The 19,383-nt window shown below is 32.9% G+C and overlaps 2 protein-coding genes and 1 long non-coding RNA gene across 4 annotated transcripts; 1 reads left to right on the plus strand and 2 right to left on the minus strand.

The window, feature by feature from the left end:
* Positions 1 to 6,757: 6,757 nt before the first annotated feature.
* On the minus strand, positions 6,758 to 7,953 carry LOC120072926. 2 transcript variants are annotated; one of them, XR_005480629.1, is made up of 3 exons: positions 7,818 to 7,953; positions 7,468 to 7,606; positions 6,758 to 7,043 (listed from the first exon to the last, which is right to left on the minus strand). It is a non-coding gene; the product is annotated as an uncharacterized LOC120072926 (long non-coding RNA). The 2 variants fall into 2 exon arrangements; XR_005480628.1 differs by lacking the exon at positions 7,818 to 7,953 and having other exon boundaries at positions 7,468 to 7,811.
* Positions 7,954 to 8,092: 139 nt separating this feature from the next.
* On the plus strand, positions 8,093 to 9,096 carry LOC120072925. Its single transcript, XM_039025463.1, has 3 exons — positions 8,093 to 8,228; positions 8,317 to 8,522; positions 8,684 to 9,096. Exons 1-3 carry the CDS (start codon positions 8,130 to 8,132, stop codon positions 8,913 to 8,915), a joined length of 537 nt encoding a protein of 178 aa, XP_038881391.1. The 5' UTR covers positions 8,093 to 8,129; the 3' UTR covers positions 8,916 to 9,096.
* Positions 9,097 to 17,231: 8,135 nt separating this feature from the next.
* LOC120073439 lies at positions 17,232 to 18,134 on the minus strand. The gene is made up of 2 exons (XM_039026289.1): positions 17,900 to 18,134; positions 17,232 to 17,818 (listed from the first exon to the last, which is right to left on the minus strand). Exons 1-2 carry the CDS (start codon positions 18,132 to 18,134, stop codon positions 17,232 to 17,234), a joined length of 822 nt encoding a protein of 273 aa, XP_038882217.1.
* Between the last annotated feature and the right edge of the window lie 1,249 nt (positions 18,135 to 19,383).

Consider the following 19,383-nt stretch of genomic DNA (forward strand, 5'->3'; position numbering starts at 1 on the left):
GCGCTTCAAGAGAGATATACGACACAATGGGAAACACAAGAGGTAAGTGAGATTGTTGAGCTTAGAAATCAAATATCCGAACTAACCTCTATTATTCAAGTTATGGCTTCTATACAAATACAAAATTCGCATGGCCCTAAGCGCGAATACTATTCTCCTTGAGAGTTGCCTAGCCAAACACCGTTGTCCACGTTGTATCTGTCTGCCAACCCAGGTATTTCTTTAGAGGATATAGTTATAGTCTCAGTTTTTCAAATAATAATAATAATAATAATAATAAAAGTGTCTCTTTTCCATTTTAAATTTCAAATATATTGATATCTTCTCGTATCTTTTATAAATAATCTTTCTCAATAAATTTAATGTTGGTTCTAAAAATTCAAAATTAAAAGAAATACATTAAATTTCTAAAATTATGAAACTTACATTCAAAATCTCTAATTCAAAATTTTGAAAACTGAAATATTTTAATTTAATCTATTGTAAATTTAATTTATTAGATCTCAGATATCTACTAAAGTTAAATTAAAACAAATTTTGATTTTATTGAACCCACACTTATTCTAAAAATAAATAACAAAGACAAAATCCATAATAAACTTTGGATTGATGGAAAATAATTATTTTTTAAAGTTTTGGGTGTTACATAAAACCTCATAATTTTACATTACAATTGCATTGTATGTGTAAAGGTAAATTAATTAAATCTAATAACTTTATATTACTATTATAATGTATTTGTAAATGTATATTAGCAAATTACCAGAATATATTGATATTAGTAGAGTTTTAGGAAGATGTAATATACTGTTATATTTATGAATCATAAAAAATGATGTTAAAACCTTATAACTTCATACTACAACTACACTATATGTGTAAATATATACCAGTTTAATCTCATAACTTCATAACATAAAACATGATAAAAATATAAACGAATACATTGAAAAAAGATGAAAACAAATAAATAACAATATATATAAAGAAACGAAAAGAGATTTAGATAAACATTGAATCTTGTAACAAAAAGTTAAAGAAATAAAAAACTAGTTAGATAAAACTAAATTCGAAATAAAAGATAGATACATAAGAGATATTTGGGAGAAAAATCAAGAAGGATTATTTGTTTAAATGGAAAAATATATTAATCAAATTTGGAGATATACTTGAAGAGAGATGTTTGGGGAGAATGCAAAAATATATAGCTCCAAGGTTTTATTTTTTGGTTTTTATTTAATTAGATTCAGATAAAAATTAATAACTCAATAATTAATAATTACACGGTATATATAAATGTTAATAAATCAGTCTTCAACAATTACACTGTATGTACTACATATCAAATTAAGGGCAAATAAGGAATTATAAAAAATTAGATCACATGCTCCAAAACAGATTTGCTAAAATTTTTATTAAATTTCGATTTTGCCATTTTTCTAATTGAAATCTAAAATTCTACTATATACTCCCATTCCCCATTTTGGGTTAAGCCCATTCCTTATTACATTTTATGGGCTTTCAAATTCTTGAAAAAGACCTTTCTCTTAGATTTTAAAGAAACTGCACAAAATAGCGTTGGATAAATGACCATTCTTTCTAAAGGAAAAATCAGATATATAGCACTAATTATACTCTCATTTGGGGAAATAGCAAACCATGAAATTCTTTTGATATATAGCAAATTGCATGACACACACGTAGGTCGGTTTTTCATAATCCTAAAATACCCTCACCAACCTTTTTAATTTCATTGTAATTAATTCTACATCTTTTTTAATTACACTGTAATTATTTATCAAGTTTATAATGCAAACTATTTCCTTTGAGATTTTCATCGGGGACTAAGTGTCTCTTTTCATGCGAAAAATCTGGCATAAATTTTGTGATTTAATTTAAAAATAATTGAAATTTGTATCTCAACAATTTTCTATCTTAAAAAATATTTTGAGTTTTTCTAAATTCTTTCCTAAACTGACTTTTTATATTTATATTATATTTTCTCTTAAAACTAATTAAATCATCTATTTTTTAAAATGTTTTTATGATTATCTTATTTTGAATTTTTGAATTTTATATTATATTTATTTTTCTAACTAACATTTTATATTTATATAAATTTTTTTGTTAATCACAATTAAATCATACGTTTTTTAAAATTGTTTTTATGATTATCTTTGTTATAATTTATTTTAAACGTGAAATATTATAAAACATTTCATTTTTATTAATTAGTCTTAATTTAAAATTTTGAATCATATTATTTTTTGTTTTAAAGATTTCGTTGGGAAGAATAGCAAAACAAAAAATTTATCAAATTTTATAGTAAATACACTCTCACTCACACATGTTCCCACTTTTCTTTAACCCTAAAATGCCCTCATTTGAATTTTTAGTTACACTATAACTAATTTTTCCTTTACAAATTTTTTAGTATAAATCTTGATTTTCTCCTAAATTATCTCCCTACACTTTTCGAATTTTAAAAATTAATGTAATTCTTTTCAAATATAATATTTGATCTTATCTTCAATTTCAAATTTTTTATCTAATTTTTCAATTTTCATCTTTAATTGTTTTTTTGTTCTCAATCAACGATGAATTTACTTTGGAGACTTGACTTAATTGATCAAATCCACTAATGAATAAATGAAATGCTCGACTTAATCGATCATTAACCAAGAATTTAAGTCGCAAAGTCTCTTCCTTCCAAAGTGATTCCTATCGAGCCATTGTAAAAAGGTAGGCCAAGTATATGTACAGTGTTGTATTAACCAGTTTGCCTTGGGGTCTTAAACCCACTCGACAGATTTGATCAAAGAAGGAAGTACTATTGTTGAATATTGTTTGTTTCTCTACTGCTCATGAGAACTTCGCAATTGACATCAATACCATATCATAATTGGTTAGTAATTTCAATTGACGATTTCTAATTGAGATTTTCATACTCCAATCTAATTTGGTTTCTTTCTTCATGAGTACAATTAATTAAAAGTCTTTGTCAATCCAACCCTCATTTTCTAAATTGATATTTTAGGTCTAGAACAAGAAAATTTATTGCTACGAAATTTTGGGTAAGTTCAAGAGCGATTTAGATGGTTTGGTTAATTGATTTTCAATTGCAGTGTATTTGTTTTTAAGTTTAATGTATTTGTTAGGAAAATTTTAGAGACTAATTACACTAATTTGTAGGTCACGTAAATTCCTCGTCGAAAGTATTGTGTGTGTGTTGCGAGTTAATTTTTTTTTTTTTGTTTTTTTTTTAAAGAAAACTTAAGTTATTTTAACCCAACAATGGTACACGCCTTCCCTTATCTTCTTCTTTGTGTTAGTGCCTTGAGTGAAGAGTGAAGACAGACCAGTAGTATTTAAAATAGTAGAATAGAGGAAATTAATGATGTGATGATAGATTCAAAGACCGTGATTCTACTCACGCCAGCACCAGCTAAGGGTTAAGGTCAGAGACGGGGCCTGTGTCGAAAGAGTTGAGACAACAAAAGATGGAACTGGAGTGATCACTGGTGGCTCCGAAGGAGCAATAAATGAAGCAAGTGGAGAAGGAGTCGAAGCTGAAGCTGAAGCTGGTGGTGAAGTTTTGGTGGTAGGAGAGGGAGCCATGCCTGATGAAGCAAAGGATAGAGACAGAATGGAAGTCGAAGGTGTCGCCACTGTTGATAGAGAAGCCAATTTTGGAAGAGGAAAAAGCGACGACTTGGTTGGAGAAGAGGGCAGTGCGGTACAAAGAGAGACACCGATAGTCTTTAGATATTTGTTTTATTTACGGTGTAATTACGAATATTTCTTAATAAGTCAATTACAATATCATTTGTATGGTTGGGGTAGTTTAGACTTTTATAAATTCATTTCATTTTTATTTTTAATTCGTTTTGTCATTTTTATGAATGAAATGTTAATTTGCTATTTTTACAAATGAAAAGTTAAAATGTCTTATTCTTCTTATTATCTCTTTTCTAAATTATATGATTTATGGCCATTATTGATTGGGAACGGCCCATCTCCGTACTTACTTTTCCAACTTTGCCCCCTCCAAAACCAATGCTTCCATCAATTACAACTAATTATATTTTCCACAATTTTAGCAAAATCTAATTTTTATTCTCTCTTAAATTACTTCACTTCGTCCACGAATCACGATCTTCTCAGTGCCAAACGGACACCTCCGTAAAGAAAAAAGATTAAAAAAGTTTGACACTCGAAAAGAGCCAAATGTAGAACTTTGTTGTGGTAGTTAAGACTTATGACTGTATTTGAATATGTAGACACCTTTGAAACCCTAGCAAAAAAAAAACTAAAAATGGAAAAAATATATCATTATTACTCTTATATAAATAAAATGTGTTCTTGATAAAAGATTTTGGATTGTTTTTAAATATAGAAAAATGAACCAAAATATTTACAAAATATAGCAAAATTTTAAAACTATCAATGATAGATGTTGATAGATACTGATAGACTTCTATTAGTGTTTATCAACGTCTATCATTGATAGTTCTAAAATTTTGCTATATCTTGTAAATATTTTCAACAGTTTTACTATTTGAAATAATTTCAATGGAATATTACGAATATAGGTATTTATATTTTTTTTCAAATTTATTAATTTGATATCAAGGCATTCAAGCTACCTACATGATAAATGGCAACTATACAACTTTTTCGAACAATAAATAGAGACAGAGAGAACCGAATCAATAATGAAAGAACTATAAGTGAGTACGGTAATAGTGCATTTTGTGCCTAATATACACAAAAGAAAGGGAAAATTGGGCAAAATTATCCGTTAGAACTTCTATTTTGTTTATTTAACCTATTTTTTGAAAGAAGTTTTTTTTTTACCCTTTGAGGATGAAAATGATGTAAGCATGGTTGTATAATTACTCTTATGTCCCTTACCACCCATCTACCAAATTAATTCACATTTTCCACCTAAAATTAATTTATCCAAAAACCATTAACAAAAAATTATTCACACAAAAAATTCTCCACCAAATTTGTTGGTTATATAATTACTTTTATGTCCCTCATTAAATTCCCACTTTTAATTTCAACTACCAACCTACCAAATTAATTCACATTCACCGCCTAAAATTAATTTATCCAAAAATCATTAACAAAAAATTTTTCTCACAAAAAATTCTCCACCAAATTTATTGGTTGTATAATTACTCTTATACCCCTTATTAAATTCTCACTTTCAATTTCAACTACCAACTTACCAAATTAATTCACATTCTCCACCTAAAATTAATTTATCCAATAACCATTAACAAAAAAAATTTCTCACAAAAAATTCTCCACCAAATTTGATTTCTTTACAACCCCACAAAAAGTTCTCTTCATCAAATTGTTTCTAGAACAAAATTCGTCAAGTCCAAAACTTGTATTTCACGAAGCTGTAATTTTGTATACTTCGTCGTAGGAAGGTATGTATTTCATTTTTGTATGTATTCTCAATAGTTCACTAATTACTGGAAAAATTGACAATGCCCTGCATTTGATATTTATTTATAAATTTTTGGAGGTTGATTTTTGGAGTTTGATTTATGGTTGCTTTGTTGTTTGTATGTATTTTTTTTTTAAATATGCCCTGCATTTGATATTTATTTATAAATTTATTAAAAAAATATTAAAAAAAAATATTTTTTTTAATACCCGACCGGGCTTCACTGGATAGGAAGCAAATGAGTTCAAATTATCTAGTTGGGCTTCACCAAAAATGAAGGGTATGACGCCATTATAACTAAAAAAAATGGTCCGACTCACACCCGACTGGGTACTGCACCGAGCGAAAAACCAGTATACCCCTACCCGGTCCCATACTCGGACAGGCCGGGACTAGGCCAAATTCCAGAATCTTAGCTTACCTGGCACGCCCCCATGCTACCCGGTCCCATACCCGACCGAGTTGGGACCAAGCCAAATTCCAGAAACCTCGCTTACATGACCCGCCCCCATGTTATCTGGTCCACTCCCTCTACCCAACCGGGCCAAATTCTAGACGTAAACATACTTCTCGGCCCGATCACATACCCGGTTAAAGTCGTTTGAAGCCCGGTCGGGCACCACCTACACCTACCCGATTTTGCCCCCTTCCCCCTCGTCCTTTCCTCTCTTCCCCGCCCATACCCGATCGAAATACACATATGGTTGGGCCGATCTACCACTGGGCGCAATCTTCCCCAATTCTACCCCAAATCTTCCTCAAACTTCTCCGTCCGGTCACAGTGGTATGAAGCCCGACGGGGTAAGACTGGTTTTCAGAAACTCATTTTTAGGCTCAAACTTATTTAGAAAACACCGAACATAACGTTTTTAGGGAAAAAAAATAACATTCAACATAGATCTAACATAGATTTCAAATATTCACATAAAAACACCTAACATAAACTAAAAATGAAAATGATCTTCAATGAAAATGAGAATGACAAGGAAATCTAGAATGGAAAGAGTGAAATTGAGTGAGATTGAGGACTTTTGAAATGGAGAAGAGTGACCGAAAATAGAAAAGAAAAGTGAGGGTTTGGAGGGTTTGAGTGAGTTTTGAAATGTGAAGGGTATTAGGATAATTTTTATTAATTTTCAAAATTGTGGGGTAAAAAAGACAAACTTCTTAAAAACGATAAAAAAACTCATAATCAAAACTTGAAAAGGTTATTTTTGTCAATTACCCGAAAGAAAGAGTAATAAATCTCGATGAATTATACAAAGCGTAAACACGTCCAAATTCAAATTGTAGATATAGACTGTATAATGGATATTTCATATTTCTACAAATTTAATTTCAGGAGTAATATGGATAGCAAGATAATACACTCGTAAAACAATTGGCTTCACGATATGCCTCTTCCAGCTCTGCTTTTGTGTCCATGCCGAAGCTCAAACCTTGCAGCTTCTTCGAGCTTCTTGCAAGGTTTAAACTTGTCCACGCATATGCGCACAGGAGAATCGCCTTGTCCACACAAAATCATTCTATGCTGCGTGCAACTGTTGCAAAATATTCCCCCGCACCTCCGATAATGATGCTGAAAACCCAGAATACATACGGATCAAAATAATTAACAAGTGCTATCAGCTATCTTCAACAATCTATACAGCCGTTCAAATTTGAATTCCTTATAGTCCTGTTCATTAGAGAACCTCTATCATGATTCAATATTCATCAGTCATCTTGATTTTAGCCCTAGTGCTGTTGTCCAGTTAAAATCAAGACAATCCCTTACACATCAATACAAAGAAACCCTACACTTTTGAGGAACACAATTTGCCTTCATTATTTCCAACTAAGTAAAGAATAAAAGAATCATCCACACAGCAGATCCAAATAGAATTAACTAAGACGTTAGACGATACTACCATGATGACCCACATACACCATACTTTAAAAGAAAAAAGAACAATTTAACGATGCACAATGAAGAAAACCAAAGATCAAGAGTAAAATAAGACCTTGCGGTTAATGAAGGTGAACTGACACGAACATCCCTGACAATGAGAAGCATCCACCACTCAGTTGTTCCCTCGAAGAGATGGCCTAGCCGGAAATCCGATCTTCTCCAACATCTTGGCTACCGGAGGTAATTAAAACCTGAAAGATATCAAATAAATAAATTCACAAGGAAAGATCTGAGTAAAGCCACCGCTTCGTAGATCTTCAATTTTGCTTCACAGTCGGGGCATTCGATTTCTCAGACTGGAAATTGATTGAGTTTAGAACTAGATAAAATCAGAAGGAAGACAGAACAAAGAAATCAGAACCAATGTTCGGTTGATCACTTTCTGTAGAGAAGGATACTCACCCTGCTCTGCTGGAGATGCCCAACTTTCCTTGCACCCTATGACAAGAATCAGCATCCAAAGATAAAAGGAAGACGCAGGGAAAAATTTTTTGAGCAGAAAAGAAGCTTTTACAATGTCGTCACAGCTAAATCCAAGGCATAACATATAAGTTTATTAGCCTGCAAGCTGGCCTTTCCTTTATTCATATTCCCTCCTACTAATCTAGACCACTTATAAAGCTTTCTTGACAAAGCATACAGTTCTTACCTGTGATTCATATTCAACTACTTTCTTCACGAATTATTCACTTTCTTCCATTTGTTTCTGCAAACATGCAGAAAACTTATGGTTTTATTGTCTGCCTCTTAATTATTATTATGGATGTTACAGCCGGAATTCTTGGAATTCAAGCTGAAATAGCTCAAAACAAGGTACTAGAAAGCTGGAATGAAGATTATCCACTGATTTTTTTTGTTATGGATATGATTTTTTTCCAATTATATTATGTACTTTTGACAGGTGAACCATTTCAAAATGTGGATATTTGAGTGCAAAGACCCAAGCTATAATGCTTTCAAGCTAGGTTTGGCTGCAGCGATACTGCTTGGCCTTGCTCACGCCATTGCCAATCTGGCTGGTGGTTGGATTTTTGTTCGATCTGCCCGAGAATACAAAGGATTAACCGCTAACAAGCAACTTGCTGTGGGTTCACTCGTCTTTGCATGGTAACAGTCTTACCTTCCCTCTTCATGTTCCTTCCTTAGTATTCAAGGTTGCAATTTGGGAGATCTCCAAAAGTTCTAATGAACTTGTCTGAAAAAACACACAAACCGGATGGAATCCAAACCTTGTTGAATCTAATGTTTATGAATGACAATTACATCAGGATTGCGCTAGTTGTTGGATTCTCCCTGCTTATCTCCGGGGCAATGTATAACACAAGGTCGAGAAAATCATGCGGGCTTGCTCACAATCAACTTTTGTCTATAGGGGGGATTGTGTGCTTCGTGCACGGCCTGTTTGCAGTTGCGTATTATGTTTCTGCCACAGCAGAGCACAGGGAGGAGACGAAGCCACCACCACAAGGGAATCCTGCCGCAGCTAGAGGCCAAGTTTAGCTCTTTGATTGTGTTCTCCTAAAAAATGCAATCAATGAACTTCTTTTTCTTTTTCAGTTCTTCAGCTGTTTTCAACTTCTGCATGTTACGTCAATTGGTAGCTAGAACTCTCAAATTCTGAAAATTGTTCTCATCTTGCCAATATAAAATGATATTCCTCCTGTTCGGAGTTAGTAAACTATACATTATTTTGGGAGAATGCCGAAGAAAGAAGACTTATTTTATAAGAACTACTGCAGTACTATGCAATTCGGAAATGAGGTAGCAAACTATATTGGATTGTTTGAATAAAATATACTTTTTTAAACAAAAAAATTGTTTGGACAAAACTTTTTAAAGTCGTTTCTGAAGAGTTCTGTATAAATATAACTACATTACATAAGAAAAAGCAAAAGTTCATAAGGTCGTGGTCTGCAGACAACAGAAAAAAAAAAAAAAAAAAACATTAATCAAAGAGATTTATTAAACTATTCCAAAACATACATACCCCCGATCAGCACCTAAATGACCAATTCATCCACAACAAGAGAACCATAATTTACACCTCCATGGGATTTTCTCATCACCTCAAACTAAACATAGAGAATAAATCTCATAATATTCATGATCTTCAATTTCCAAACACACCGCCAAGAAAATAAACATCCTACAAACATCTTGAATGATATTATAGCTACCCATACCAGAGTAATAAGACAGCAAGATACCTGTTTAACCTGATGAAGAAAATATAAAGCAGTTGTTCTTAGGAGAGAAGCAAAAAAGATTTAAACAACATTAGAAGAAACTGATATCAACGCCAAATATATATAGCAGAGATTCACCAACAGAAGTAGAGGTTTAAGCATAGTCTGTAGTAGTTCACCCTAAGGTCTTGAGGATATTCATAAAATTAACAAACACAACAAACAACATGAATAAAACTGAGCTCTGAATTATCAACCTGGAAGCTGATGAGTTAGTCTTGTCCAAACTTCAATTCCTTACTTGCTTGATGATTTGTACGCGTCCAGTATCAACTTCGTCTGGTCCCTAATAAACTCACTTCTCTTCAGGAAAAGCTCGAGTTTCGCAAGATGCAATTTCTTTCACTCCTCCCCCATCTCTGTTCTTTTGGATTGCCTATAAACTGTAATCCTGGCTTCAAAAACCTTTCCGGCAAGCCAGCAGCACCCAAAGACCTTTCAAAGGCAACAAAACCATCCATGCACCCTCGTTGTAATTGAATTAATTGCGACTTTGGTCGCATTCCCAACAAATTAATTTTTGATCAAAAGTCAAAATTGAAAGGAAAATTGGTTGCGATGAGTTTTGGAACCTTTCACAATCTTCATCATAGTAGAACCTGCAGTTGCAAAAGATTGGACGTAATCTCAAATTTGGGGCGAACCAATATATTTTCGGTGTCGTATAGCCAAAAGGTTTCGAGGGAATCATGAAATTTGATGGAAAAATATTGGTTATTGGAAGATGCAAGTTAAGGATTTCTTGACTTATAAGAAATTGCATAAAGCACTAGAAGTGATTTCAGATGAAGATTTGGAGAACCTAAATGAATAAGCAATTGCAATCATCAAGATGTGTTTGTCAATGAACGTTGCTAGTCTTGTAGCCGATGAGACTAATGCAGTGAAGTTGATGGGAGCCGATGAGACTAATGTAGTGAAGTTGATGGGAGCGCTCTCAAACAGATATGAGAAACCATCTTCCAATGGTAAGTCTTATCTTCTTAAGAAGTATTTCGATATGCAAATGGTTGAGGATGCTTCTGTAAATTCCTATATTAAGGAGGTTACCACTTTAATTAATTAGTTAAAATATATTAAGATAGAATTTACTGATGAGGTGTATGCTATTCAATTATTGATGTTTTTCCAGTGTCTAATTCAATTGGGGATAATACATTGAAGTTTTTAGGAGTTTGTGAATTAGCTATATCTGAAGAAATTCGTAGGAAAGACAGTAGTAAATAATCTATTGTAGGTTCAGTTTTAGCAATGATTAAAGGTAAAGGCAAGATAGACTCTGGAAATGACGGGACGAGTAGCAGTAATAGAAAGTAGAAGAATAGGAATAAGGAGATAAAGTGTTTTTACTGTCTCAAGAAAGGTCACTTCAAAAATCAGTGTAGGAAATTTGAAGAGGATCAGAAAAGAAAACAAGAGGTAAATCTGGTTGAAACTGAAGAAAAATTGATGAGTCTGGTAGAAACTGACGAAGAAATAATCAGTGATGTCTATGCCTATGTTGAGAGTAACACAGGAAATAGCAATCATTCATCTGAATGGACAATTGATAATGTAGCTTCATTACACATAGCTTTAGATAGAAGTCTATTCACATCTTTCACGTCAGGACACTATGGTCTAGTGAGAATGGGGAATAGAGGAGTTTCCAAGATCATTGGGATTGAGAACATTAATCTGAAAACAGAGTTTGAGAAAAAGTTAATACTACGAGATGTTAGTTTTGTGCCTAGGATGAAAATAAATCTCATCTCTATTGACAAATTGGATGATGAGAGTTACAGGTGTGAGTATGACAGTCGCTAGTGTAAACTCATATTAGGATCCCAGGTAGTGGCAGTAGGCCACAAAAATTCCATATTGTACAGATGTCGGTTTAGTGTTGTCAAAGGATCAGAGAGACGATGGATACCAGTTAAAGTTGTAAATGGCAAGTGTAAAGGTACAGTTGAGCCAGCAGCAATGATAACCAGTGTTGATCAGTCAGATCAAGATCCATCAGTTCATAAACAATTGGGAAGTCTAAGAGAGGGAGTTGATGGCTATCATGAAATCTCAATTGTTAGACAGTGGAATGAATTGATGAAGTCGCAAAAGCGAATAAGGGCATCAGAGTGGAAGATCAGAGCAGTTGCTAAGGTCAAGGATAAAGTCTCTAGCTTGACAGCAGGTTTGAAAGAAGGAGTCAAACTACTAGCAAAATGTGTCTTCTTCAAGAATAGGTGTTCAGGATTGTAGAAGATGTCAGTTGGTACCACTTAGTTGAAGTGGGAGTATGTGGCTGTCTTTTGTGTCTGGGGGACAACTTGCTCATACCTCAGGGCAAGAACAGATGAACTACCGTTATTTTTTTATGGTTTTCTGTTTTGTTACTTCGTTGATTTTACCGGTTTTATGTTGAACCTTGGAGTTTGTCAAGAAGATCAGAGATAATAGTTGTAGTGGGAGTTGAATCTTGGAGTTTGCCAAGATTAAGTTTTTTTGTTGCAATGGGAAAAGAAGATCATCGTTTTGTCTCCAAGTGGGAGAATGTTGAGATTGTGGAACCAAAACTCTATGGAAGCATACATGATGGAATGGAAAATATATATATATATATATATATATATATATATATGAGTTAATTATATATATAATTATCATTATAATTGATGGATAATTATATATATAAAATTTTGACCAAAGTCAAAATTGGGAAATCAATTAATTTTTTTACCAAAGTCAAAATTGAAAGGAAAATTGGTTGCCGTGAGGTCTGAATTTGGGCTTGGCCCATTTGTTTTTTTAGGTTTGGCAGCTCATATATATATATATATATATATAAGTTTAATTGAGAAGGTCGGGGTTTGTGCCGCAAAGGAAGAAAAAAAAGGCAGAACGGAACTTTGAAGCGCAGAAGCACAATTCTTGTGCAGTCCATGTGCAACAGTGGGGAAATTAAAATATAGAGATTTTTCTTTTGAGTTTGAGTTGCTTTTATGGTTAATTCTAAGATGCTGAATTCTAATATAGGAAATTAAATAGTTTGTGTTGAATTATTTGGAAGAATTTTGTAGTGTGAGTTTTAGAACCTTTCACAATCTTCATGTAGTAGGACCTCCGATTGCAGAAAACTGGACTAATTTTATGATTATAAATCTTTTTTTCTCTAATTGTGGAAGTGAGAATTTTAGATATAATTCAATTTCCATATTTTATTTATATCAAATTATAAATTTCCAATAATTTCTTCCACTCCTCCATCTCTATTCTTTTGGATTGCCCTAAAGTGTAATTGGATTAATTGCTCAGAAGACCAAATTTAAAGATTCAAAATGGCAAATGACTCCGTTTTTGAAAAACAAAATATCAAAATACCCATTTGTTAATGTCATGACCACGTGTGAAGTTATGATATTGCCCTTTCTTTTTTCTTTTTCCTCTTCTTCGATAAATCTTTTTTGTGAGTGAGGAAATGAACAGAGACCGAGACTTTTTTCCGCATGCACGTGAGTATTTTTTTGATAATTTTACCCGAATTTGACATCAGTAAAGAGTCATTTGATTGTCTTGACCCAACGGACCTAATATAATTAGACTAAAAATACAAATAGATTACAATTTTTTTAAAAAAAAAAACAACAATAAACTAGTTGTAGAGACTACATTTAAGATTTTTTTTAATGTAACTAGACTAAAGTTGGACAGTTGAGAGCCTTGTTTGGATTGACTTAGAAAAAAATGTTTTAAAAAAAATTATTTTCATTTAAACACTTTTGATAAAAATTGTTTAAAATAAAAATACCTATGTGTTTGGTAATTTTTTTAGCAAGTGTTTTCATATATATAAGTTTATTTAGTTTGTTATATAGTGTTTTTTTTTTATTAATATCAAATTACAAGATTGTTCATGGGTTGGGTTGAAAATTTTTTAGACCCAACCCAATTGTTCGGTTTGTAAATTTCTTCAAATTGATTCGGGTTAATCAGGTCATTTATTTAAAATTTTGTTCTAAAAAGAAGCAAAATGTAAATATGTAAAAATCTAATCTAATTATTTTCATATATTGAATTAAGATTAATGTCACACCCCGCCCCGAGCCCGTCTTCTGAGCCTGAGAAGAGGCGTGAGAGACGATATCACCATTTTGTGATACCTACCGTCCATCTCTACCTTATTATACTTAGTAAACTTTAAGTTACACAACTCCAAGACTTAACTACAAAGTTTTCAACAACAATTCCTAAAACCCTGGAAGTGTGACTATGGCTTATGGCAGACCTTAACCTTAGCAACACCCTAGAACTCCTCATCTTTCACTACCTAGGAAGAAAACATGAAAGAAAAGAATGAGTTTCACAAAGCTCAGTGAGTGGTAAGCAACTTCTAGAGTCTATTTCAACTCATAAAAATAAGCATATCATATATACGAGGTTAATACTCAAACCTTAGCTTTGAATGAATCTGTCTCAACTCTACCTACACGCATGGTAGATAATTAACATTTCACATCTATAAACATTCATTAACCTATGTGCACATAATTCTTCCTTTCATGGGCTCAGAAGCTAGGCCCGTCGGCCCTCTTTTAAGGCCTCCAATGCAAGAAACCTCCTACTCTTGAAGTGTTTGCACCATGTTTTGTCACCACCTACTTCCTTTGCCATTCACCTACTCTTATGCCACTCAACTGCTTGAGTTGTCTTCCTCATGGATAAGACTTTCTTTCCATGAATCTTTATTCGTCCAGCTCTTACTAACTCAAGCTCAAACTTCTCTCGGTACAACCATTTGTCTGGATGACTCGTCAGCCTTGCATAACACAGCCTTAGCACCGCTCCATCATTTAGTCCATCGTGCAGTTCTTACACTTCATCGCTTAGCTACATCATTTACTAAACATCTCGCTGTTGCTTAACATTCAGCCCTCTCACTGTCTCTTGCTGTAACCAATCGTCTAGTACCTGTGTTCATCACATAGCACCAACGTCCCATCGTGTAGCTTAATCGTTTAGTAAACTAATGATCTCGTGCATAACCTATCGCATAGCTACTGCGTCCATCGTTTACCCCCATCGTGTAGCGCTGATACCTTATTGTCTAACACATCTTCCTATCGTCTAACGCGTCTGCTTATCATGCAACACCATCGCCCAGCATCTGCATCTATCGCGCAGCCCATCGTCTAGCGCTTGGCCTAACGTGTAGTGCTCACGCTCATCGTGTAGCGCGATTGTGTAGTGTTGTCGCTTAACGCTCGCGCATCGTCTAGCGCTCAGCTTATCGTCTAGCGCCCGCTCAACGCTTAATGCTATCGTATAGTGCTATCATTTAGCTTTCACGCTTATCGTCTAACGCTCGCACTAATCGTGTTGTGTCATCGCTTATCGTGTAGCTCTATCGTTTAGCACCACCTGAAGCTACACGATCGTCTAGCGCATCATCAACATCCGCACATAGCTATACAATTGTCTATTCAGTGCCTTACGCTCAAGCTTCTCCCGCTCACGCAGTCTCAACGCATGAGCAAATCTTGGCAACGCCTCTTGCTAATGCTTCGGCCAGTCATGCGTTCAACCTCACAAATGTGTGGTTGCCTTTGGTTTAATCTCTTTTAAACTTTTACTAACTCAGCCTCATCTCATGCGTTCAATGTTTCCTAACACCCAACGCATGGTTTCTTTTGACTTCACACTTAGCCAAATTTTCACTAGTTAAGGCTTAGCTCAAAATTATTCAAAGTAAAACTATTCAACATTTAGAATTTCCTTCTCTTTATTTAACTTATACTTAGTTAATCCCTTTAATTACTTGCTTAAGTGGAAAAAATGGAAATCCGGGTTTCACAATTAACAACTCAATTTCAATTTATATAGTGAAAATTTTCTTTCTAAAGCGTAAAGAAACTATTTTTAAGAGTTGTTGAAGAATAAATTATTTAAACAATATTGAAATTAAATAAAATTAAAATCAGTATATGTATAAACATTTGTGTTATAAGTAACAAAAAAAAATATTTTAAAGTTTATAATAAATTCGGATTGGTTTAGGTTGGTTTGGGTTATATTAAGAGAACCCATGAACCAACCCAACTCGTAAAATTTTCATTTATTTGAACCCAACCCACGGTTTGGATTGGGTTGATCGATTTTTTTGGGTCATCAAGCTTTTTGAACACCCCTACAAATTACTATAAAGATGACTATTTTATAAACTCATTTTTCCAAAATCTATTTCAAGTGATTATCAAACATTTGAGTTTGTTTTTTGAAAAAAAAAAAACTAAAATTAAGGAAACATCAAACTAAAATTATAAACTCATTTTTCCAAAATCTATTTCAAGTGATTATCAAACATTTGAGTTTGTTTTTTGAAAAAAAAAAAACTAAAATTAAGGAAACATCAAACTAAAATTATAAACTCATTTTTCCAAAATCTATTTCAAGTGATTATCAAACATTTGAGTTTGTTTTTTGAAAAAAAAAAAACTAAAATTAAGGAAACATCAAACTAAAATTATAAACTCATTTTTCCAAAATATTTTTCAAGCTATTTATGTTTCTTCCCTCCTAACATGGGAATCTAAACAATGTTTTTTTAATTAAAAAAGAAATTTATATATATATATAAATAAAAAATAATAATAAAGAAAACATACATACTATAGTTAAGAAATATTGTTACGCTATGGGTATAAATGAACGTAAATCTTTTCACTCTTCTCTCCCCCTAAAATGTTGGTAGTTATTTGTGCAAACACATAATCAATTTTTAGTCAGTTTTCATTACCGAAATTTTATTATGAGATAAGAAGATGGATATTAGATTTTAACTTTTCGTTTAAAAAATAGTAAATCGACTTTTTTTTTCCGTAAAAAGAGCCAAATGAATTGAAAAATAATTAGTTAAAAATTTATAAAAGTTTTCAATTATTCAACTGAAATGTTACTATCTTATTAAGAAATATTGTTCAATACACTTTAATAAACACACCAACATACCTTCAGTGTGTCGAAAATCACCATCCAATTCATCTTCCCGATGTCAAACATTTCTTTATTTGAATTTACCAAATTTTTCTTTCAATTTCATTTCATTACATTTAACTTCAATATATATAAAATTATCTATTCTTCTAATCTATAAAAGATTATTAGAGAGATTACTTCGACTGTTTTGAGATATCATTTTAGTTCATATACTTTAAAAAATGTTGAACTTTGGTCATTATCAATTTTAACTTTTTTTACTTTTAATAAATATTAAATTTAGTCATTTGTTAGATTATTATTTATTATTGATTTTTTAAAAATGAAAGTTATTATCTATTTTGCATTTTCATTATAAATTTTGATGAAAATTATTATTATTGTTTAATTATTATTGATATAAATTAATTTTAAAAGTTAAACTTAAAATTTATTGAAATTACATTGACCAAAATTTGGTATTTGAAGTTTTATTGAAATTATCATTTCACATGAAAATTATTATTATTGATATAAACTAATACAAAAAGTACCAAAATGGTATTTTAAACTTAAAAAATTATAAAATGTATTTAATATCTCATCTAAGAATTTTCTCTAATTACCATTGGTAAGTTACCACGAAGCAAGGAAGTACAGCTCTAGAATCAAAGACATAAAGTTCTCCTCGTTTCGAATTCTGACCCGTTTTCCCACCCGACGAATCGAACCCGGAATCGACCTTCTTTTCATCTTCCTCCATCCTCCCTGCAATCACTCTGCACACCATTAAAGCTCTTCTTAACCCCACATCTTCTTCATTCATCGCAATTGATTCGAAGGCTTTTCTACTTGTTGCACAAGTAAACACACTATTAAACCCATTTCTTAAAATTTGGCAAACTCCACAGTTGTCCAAATTGCATAGAATTTGAGAGCCATCGGCGGCTGCTAATGAGCAAGCAATCTTTGTGCCATGGAACCTCAAGAGCTCATTTCCATCGACTAAACAACGTGGGCTTTCATTCTCCACTTTGCTCGCTTCACTTTTCACCATTTCTCTATATTCTTCAAACAGAGACTGAGTTCTTGGGGAGTTGTGGACTTTGAAAACTTTCTCAATGTGATGGGATTTTGACATTGGCCAATTTCTTTTGCAGATTAGTTCTACAACTTTCCTGGATGAATCTCCCTGTTCTAATTCTCGGACTGCAGCATGAAAACTAATCCATTATAATCTACAATTTGAAGAGTTCGAGAAACAGAAGAAGCAGTTTAATCTTTCATTACCGGCATGCTTGGAAAGATGATGCGACTCCGCGACACCCCAGTTCTTAAAAACCCCACCACATTCTTGGCAAATCAATTCATAACCATCATTCAATTGGTTAGTTCTGTCAGAAGTTGCAGAACAGGCATGGCCATTTCTTCTAACAGAACTTTTGTGGGGTTTAAGATGAGCCTTTTCTTCTAGGGGGACAAAGAAGTTATCTCTTTTGATTTGGGCTTCAATTTCATGGATCATGGTGTGGAGAACTTCACTTCTCGCCATTGATCTTGAGCTGGAACTTGGCGATGGCTTCTGTGAGTGTCTTTTGCTTCCACAAATTATGTCCCTGAGGTTAGATTTAGACCTTAAACATCCAGATGGATTTCGTTCTGTTCTTTCCTTGGAGTTTGAATCACCAATGGATTCTGGTTCATGGACATCACAAAGGAATGATTTGGTGCACGATAATGATCTCTTCAGAGTACACCAAACTTCTGGCATTCTACAGTTCTGCTCTTCCACTGAAACTCATTTTTTGGTTCTTATGGTTTTTAATGGTTTCAGCCTTCTGAAAATCCCTTGAATTTGTCTGCCATTGCAGTTTGAAAAGGAAATTAACACCAATTTTTCTCATCAAAATGTTTCTGTTTCTGGTACCCTTTTCCCTGATCTTCTCTAACTTCTTTCCTATCTTGAAACACTCATAAAACGAATTATGTAAAGGAATTAATGGGGTTGGAAGCAGTTTTCTCCACAAAAAGTAAATTGCTTTATTTCGATACTACATCGTTTTCAACTTTCCTAGTTTCCAATGTCATTCTCTTCATATCTGAAAAATACAATCATTTGTCTGGAGTGAACTCCCGCTTCCATTTTCCTAACAAACAGAATGAGAACAATGGAAGAACATAGTTAATGCAGAAAACTTATGTTTTTGTTGTCTGCCTCTTAATTATTATTATGGATGTTACAGTGGATTCAAGCTGAAAATTAAGGGTGTTAAAAAAACCCGTAACCCGATCAACACAGACTACCCAACCTAAACCGCGTTTGGGTTGGATTGGGTTAAAAATGTTAAAAAATATTAAATTCGGGTTGGGTCTCGAGTTACCCCATTTTAGGGTCGGGTCAACCCGACCCGACCCGAATATATATATATAAGTTAAAAAAATAGTCAAATTAAAAAAATTAAAAAATTAAAAAAAAAAAACAGAATCGGTGACCCAACCGGCCCAACCCAGAAATTTTGGGTTGGGTTGACCCTCCAAAAAAGAAGTTCATTATTAGCCAACCCAAATTTTTTGGTTGGTTCACAAAAATCTTCCAACCCGGCCCAACCCGGACTATGTACACCCCTAGCTGAAATAGCTTGGAATGAAGATTATCCACTAATATTTTTGTTAGGGATATGATTTTTTTTCCAATTATATTATGTACTCTTGATGGAGTTTTTTTTATTAGGATAATAATTTAGGGAAATATAGTGGTTCTAAAACTATTTACA

This window comes from Benincasa hispida, chromosome 3 (assembly GCF_009727055.1).
Source record: "Benincasa hispida cultivar B227 chromosome 3, ASM972705v1, whole genome shotgun sequence".
Classification (NCBI taxonomy): Eukaryota; Viridiplantae; Streptophyta; class Magnoliopsida; order Cucurbitales; family Cucurbitaceae; genus Benincasa; species Benincasa hispida.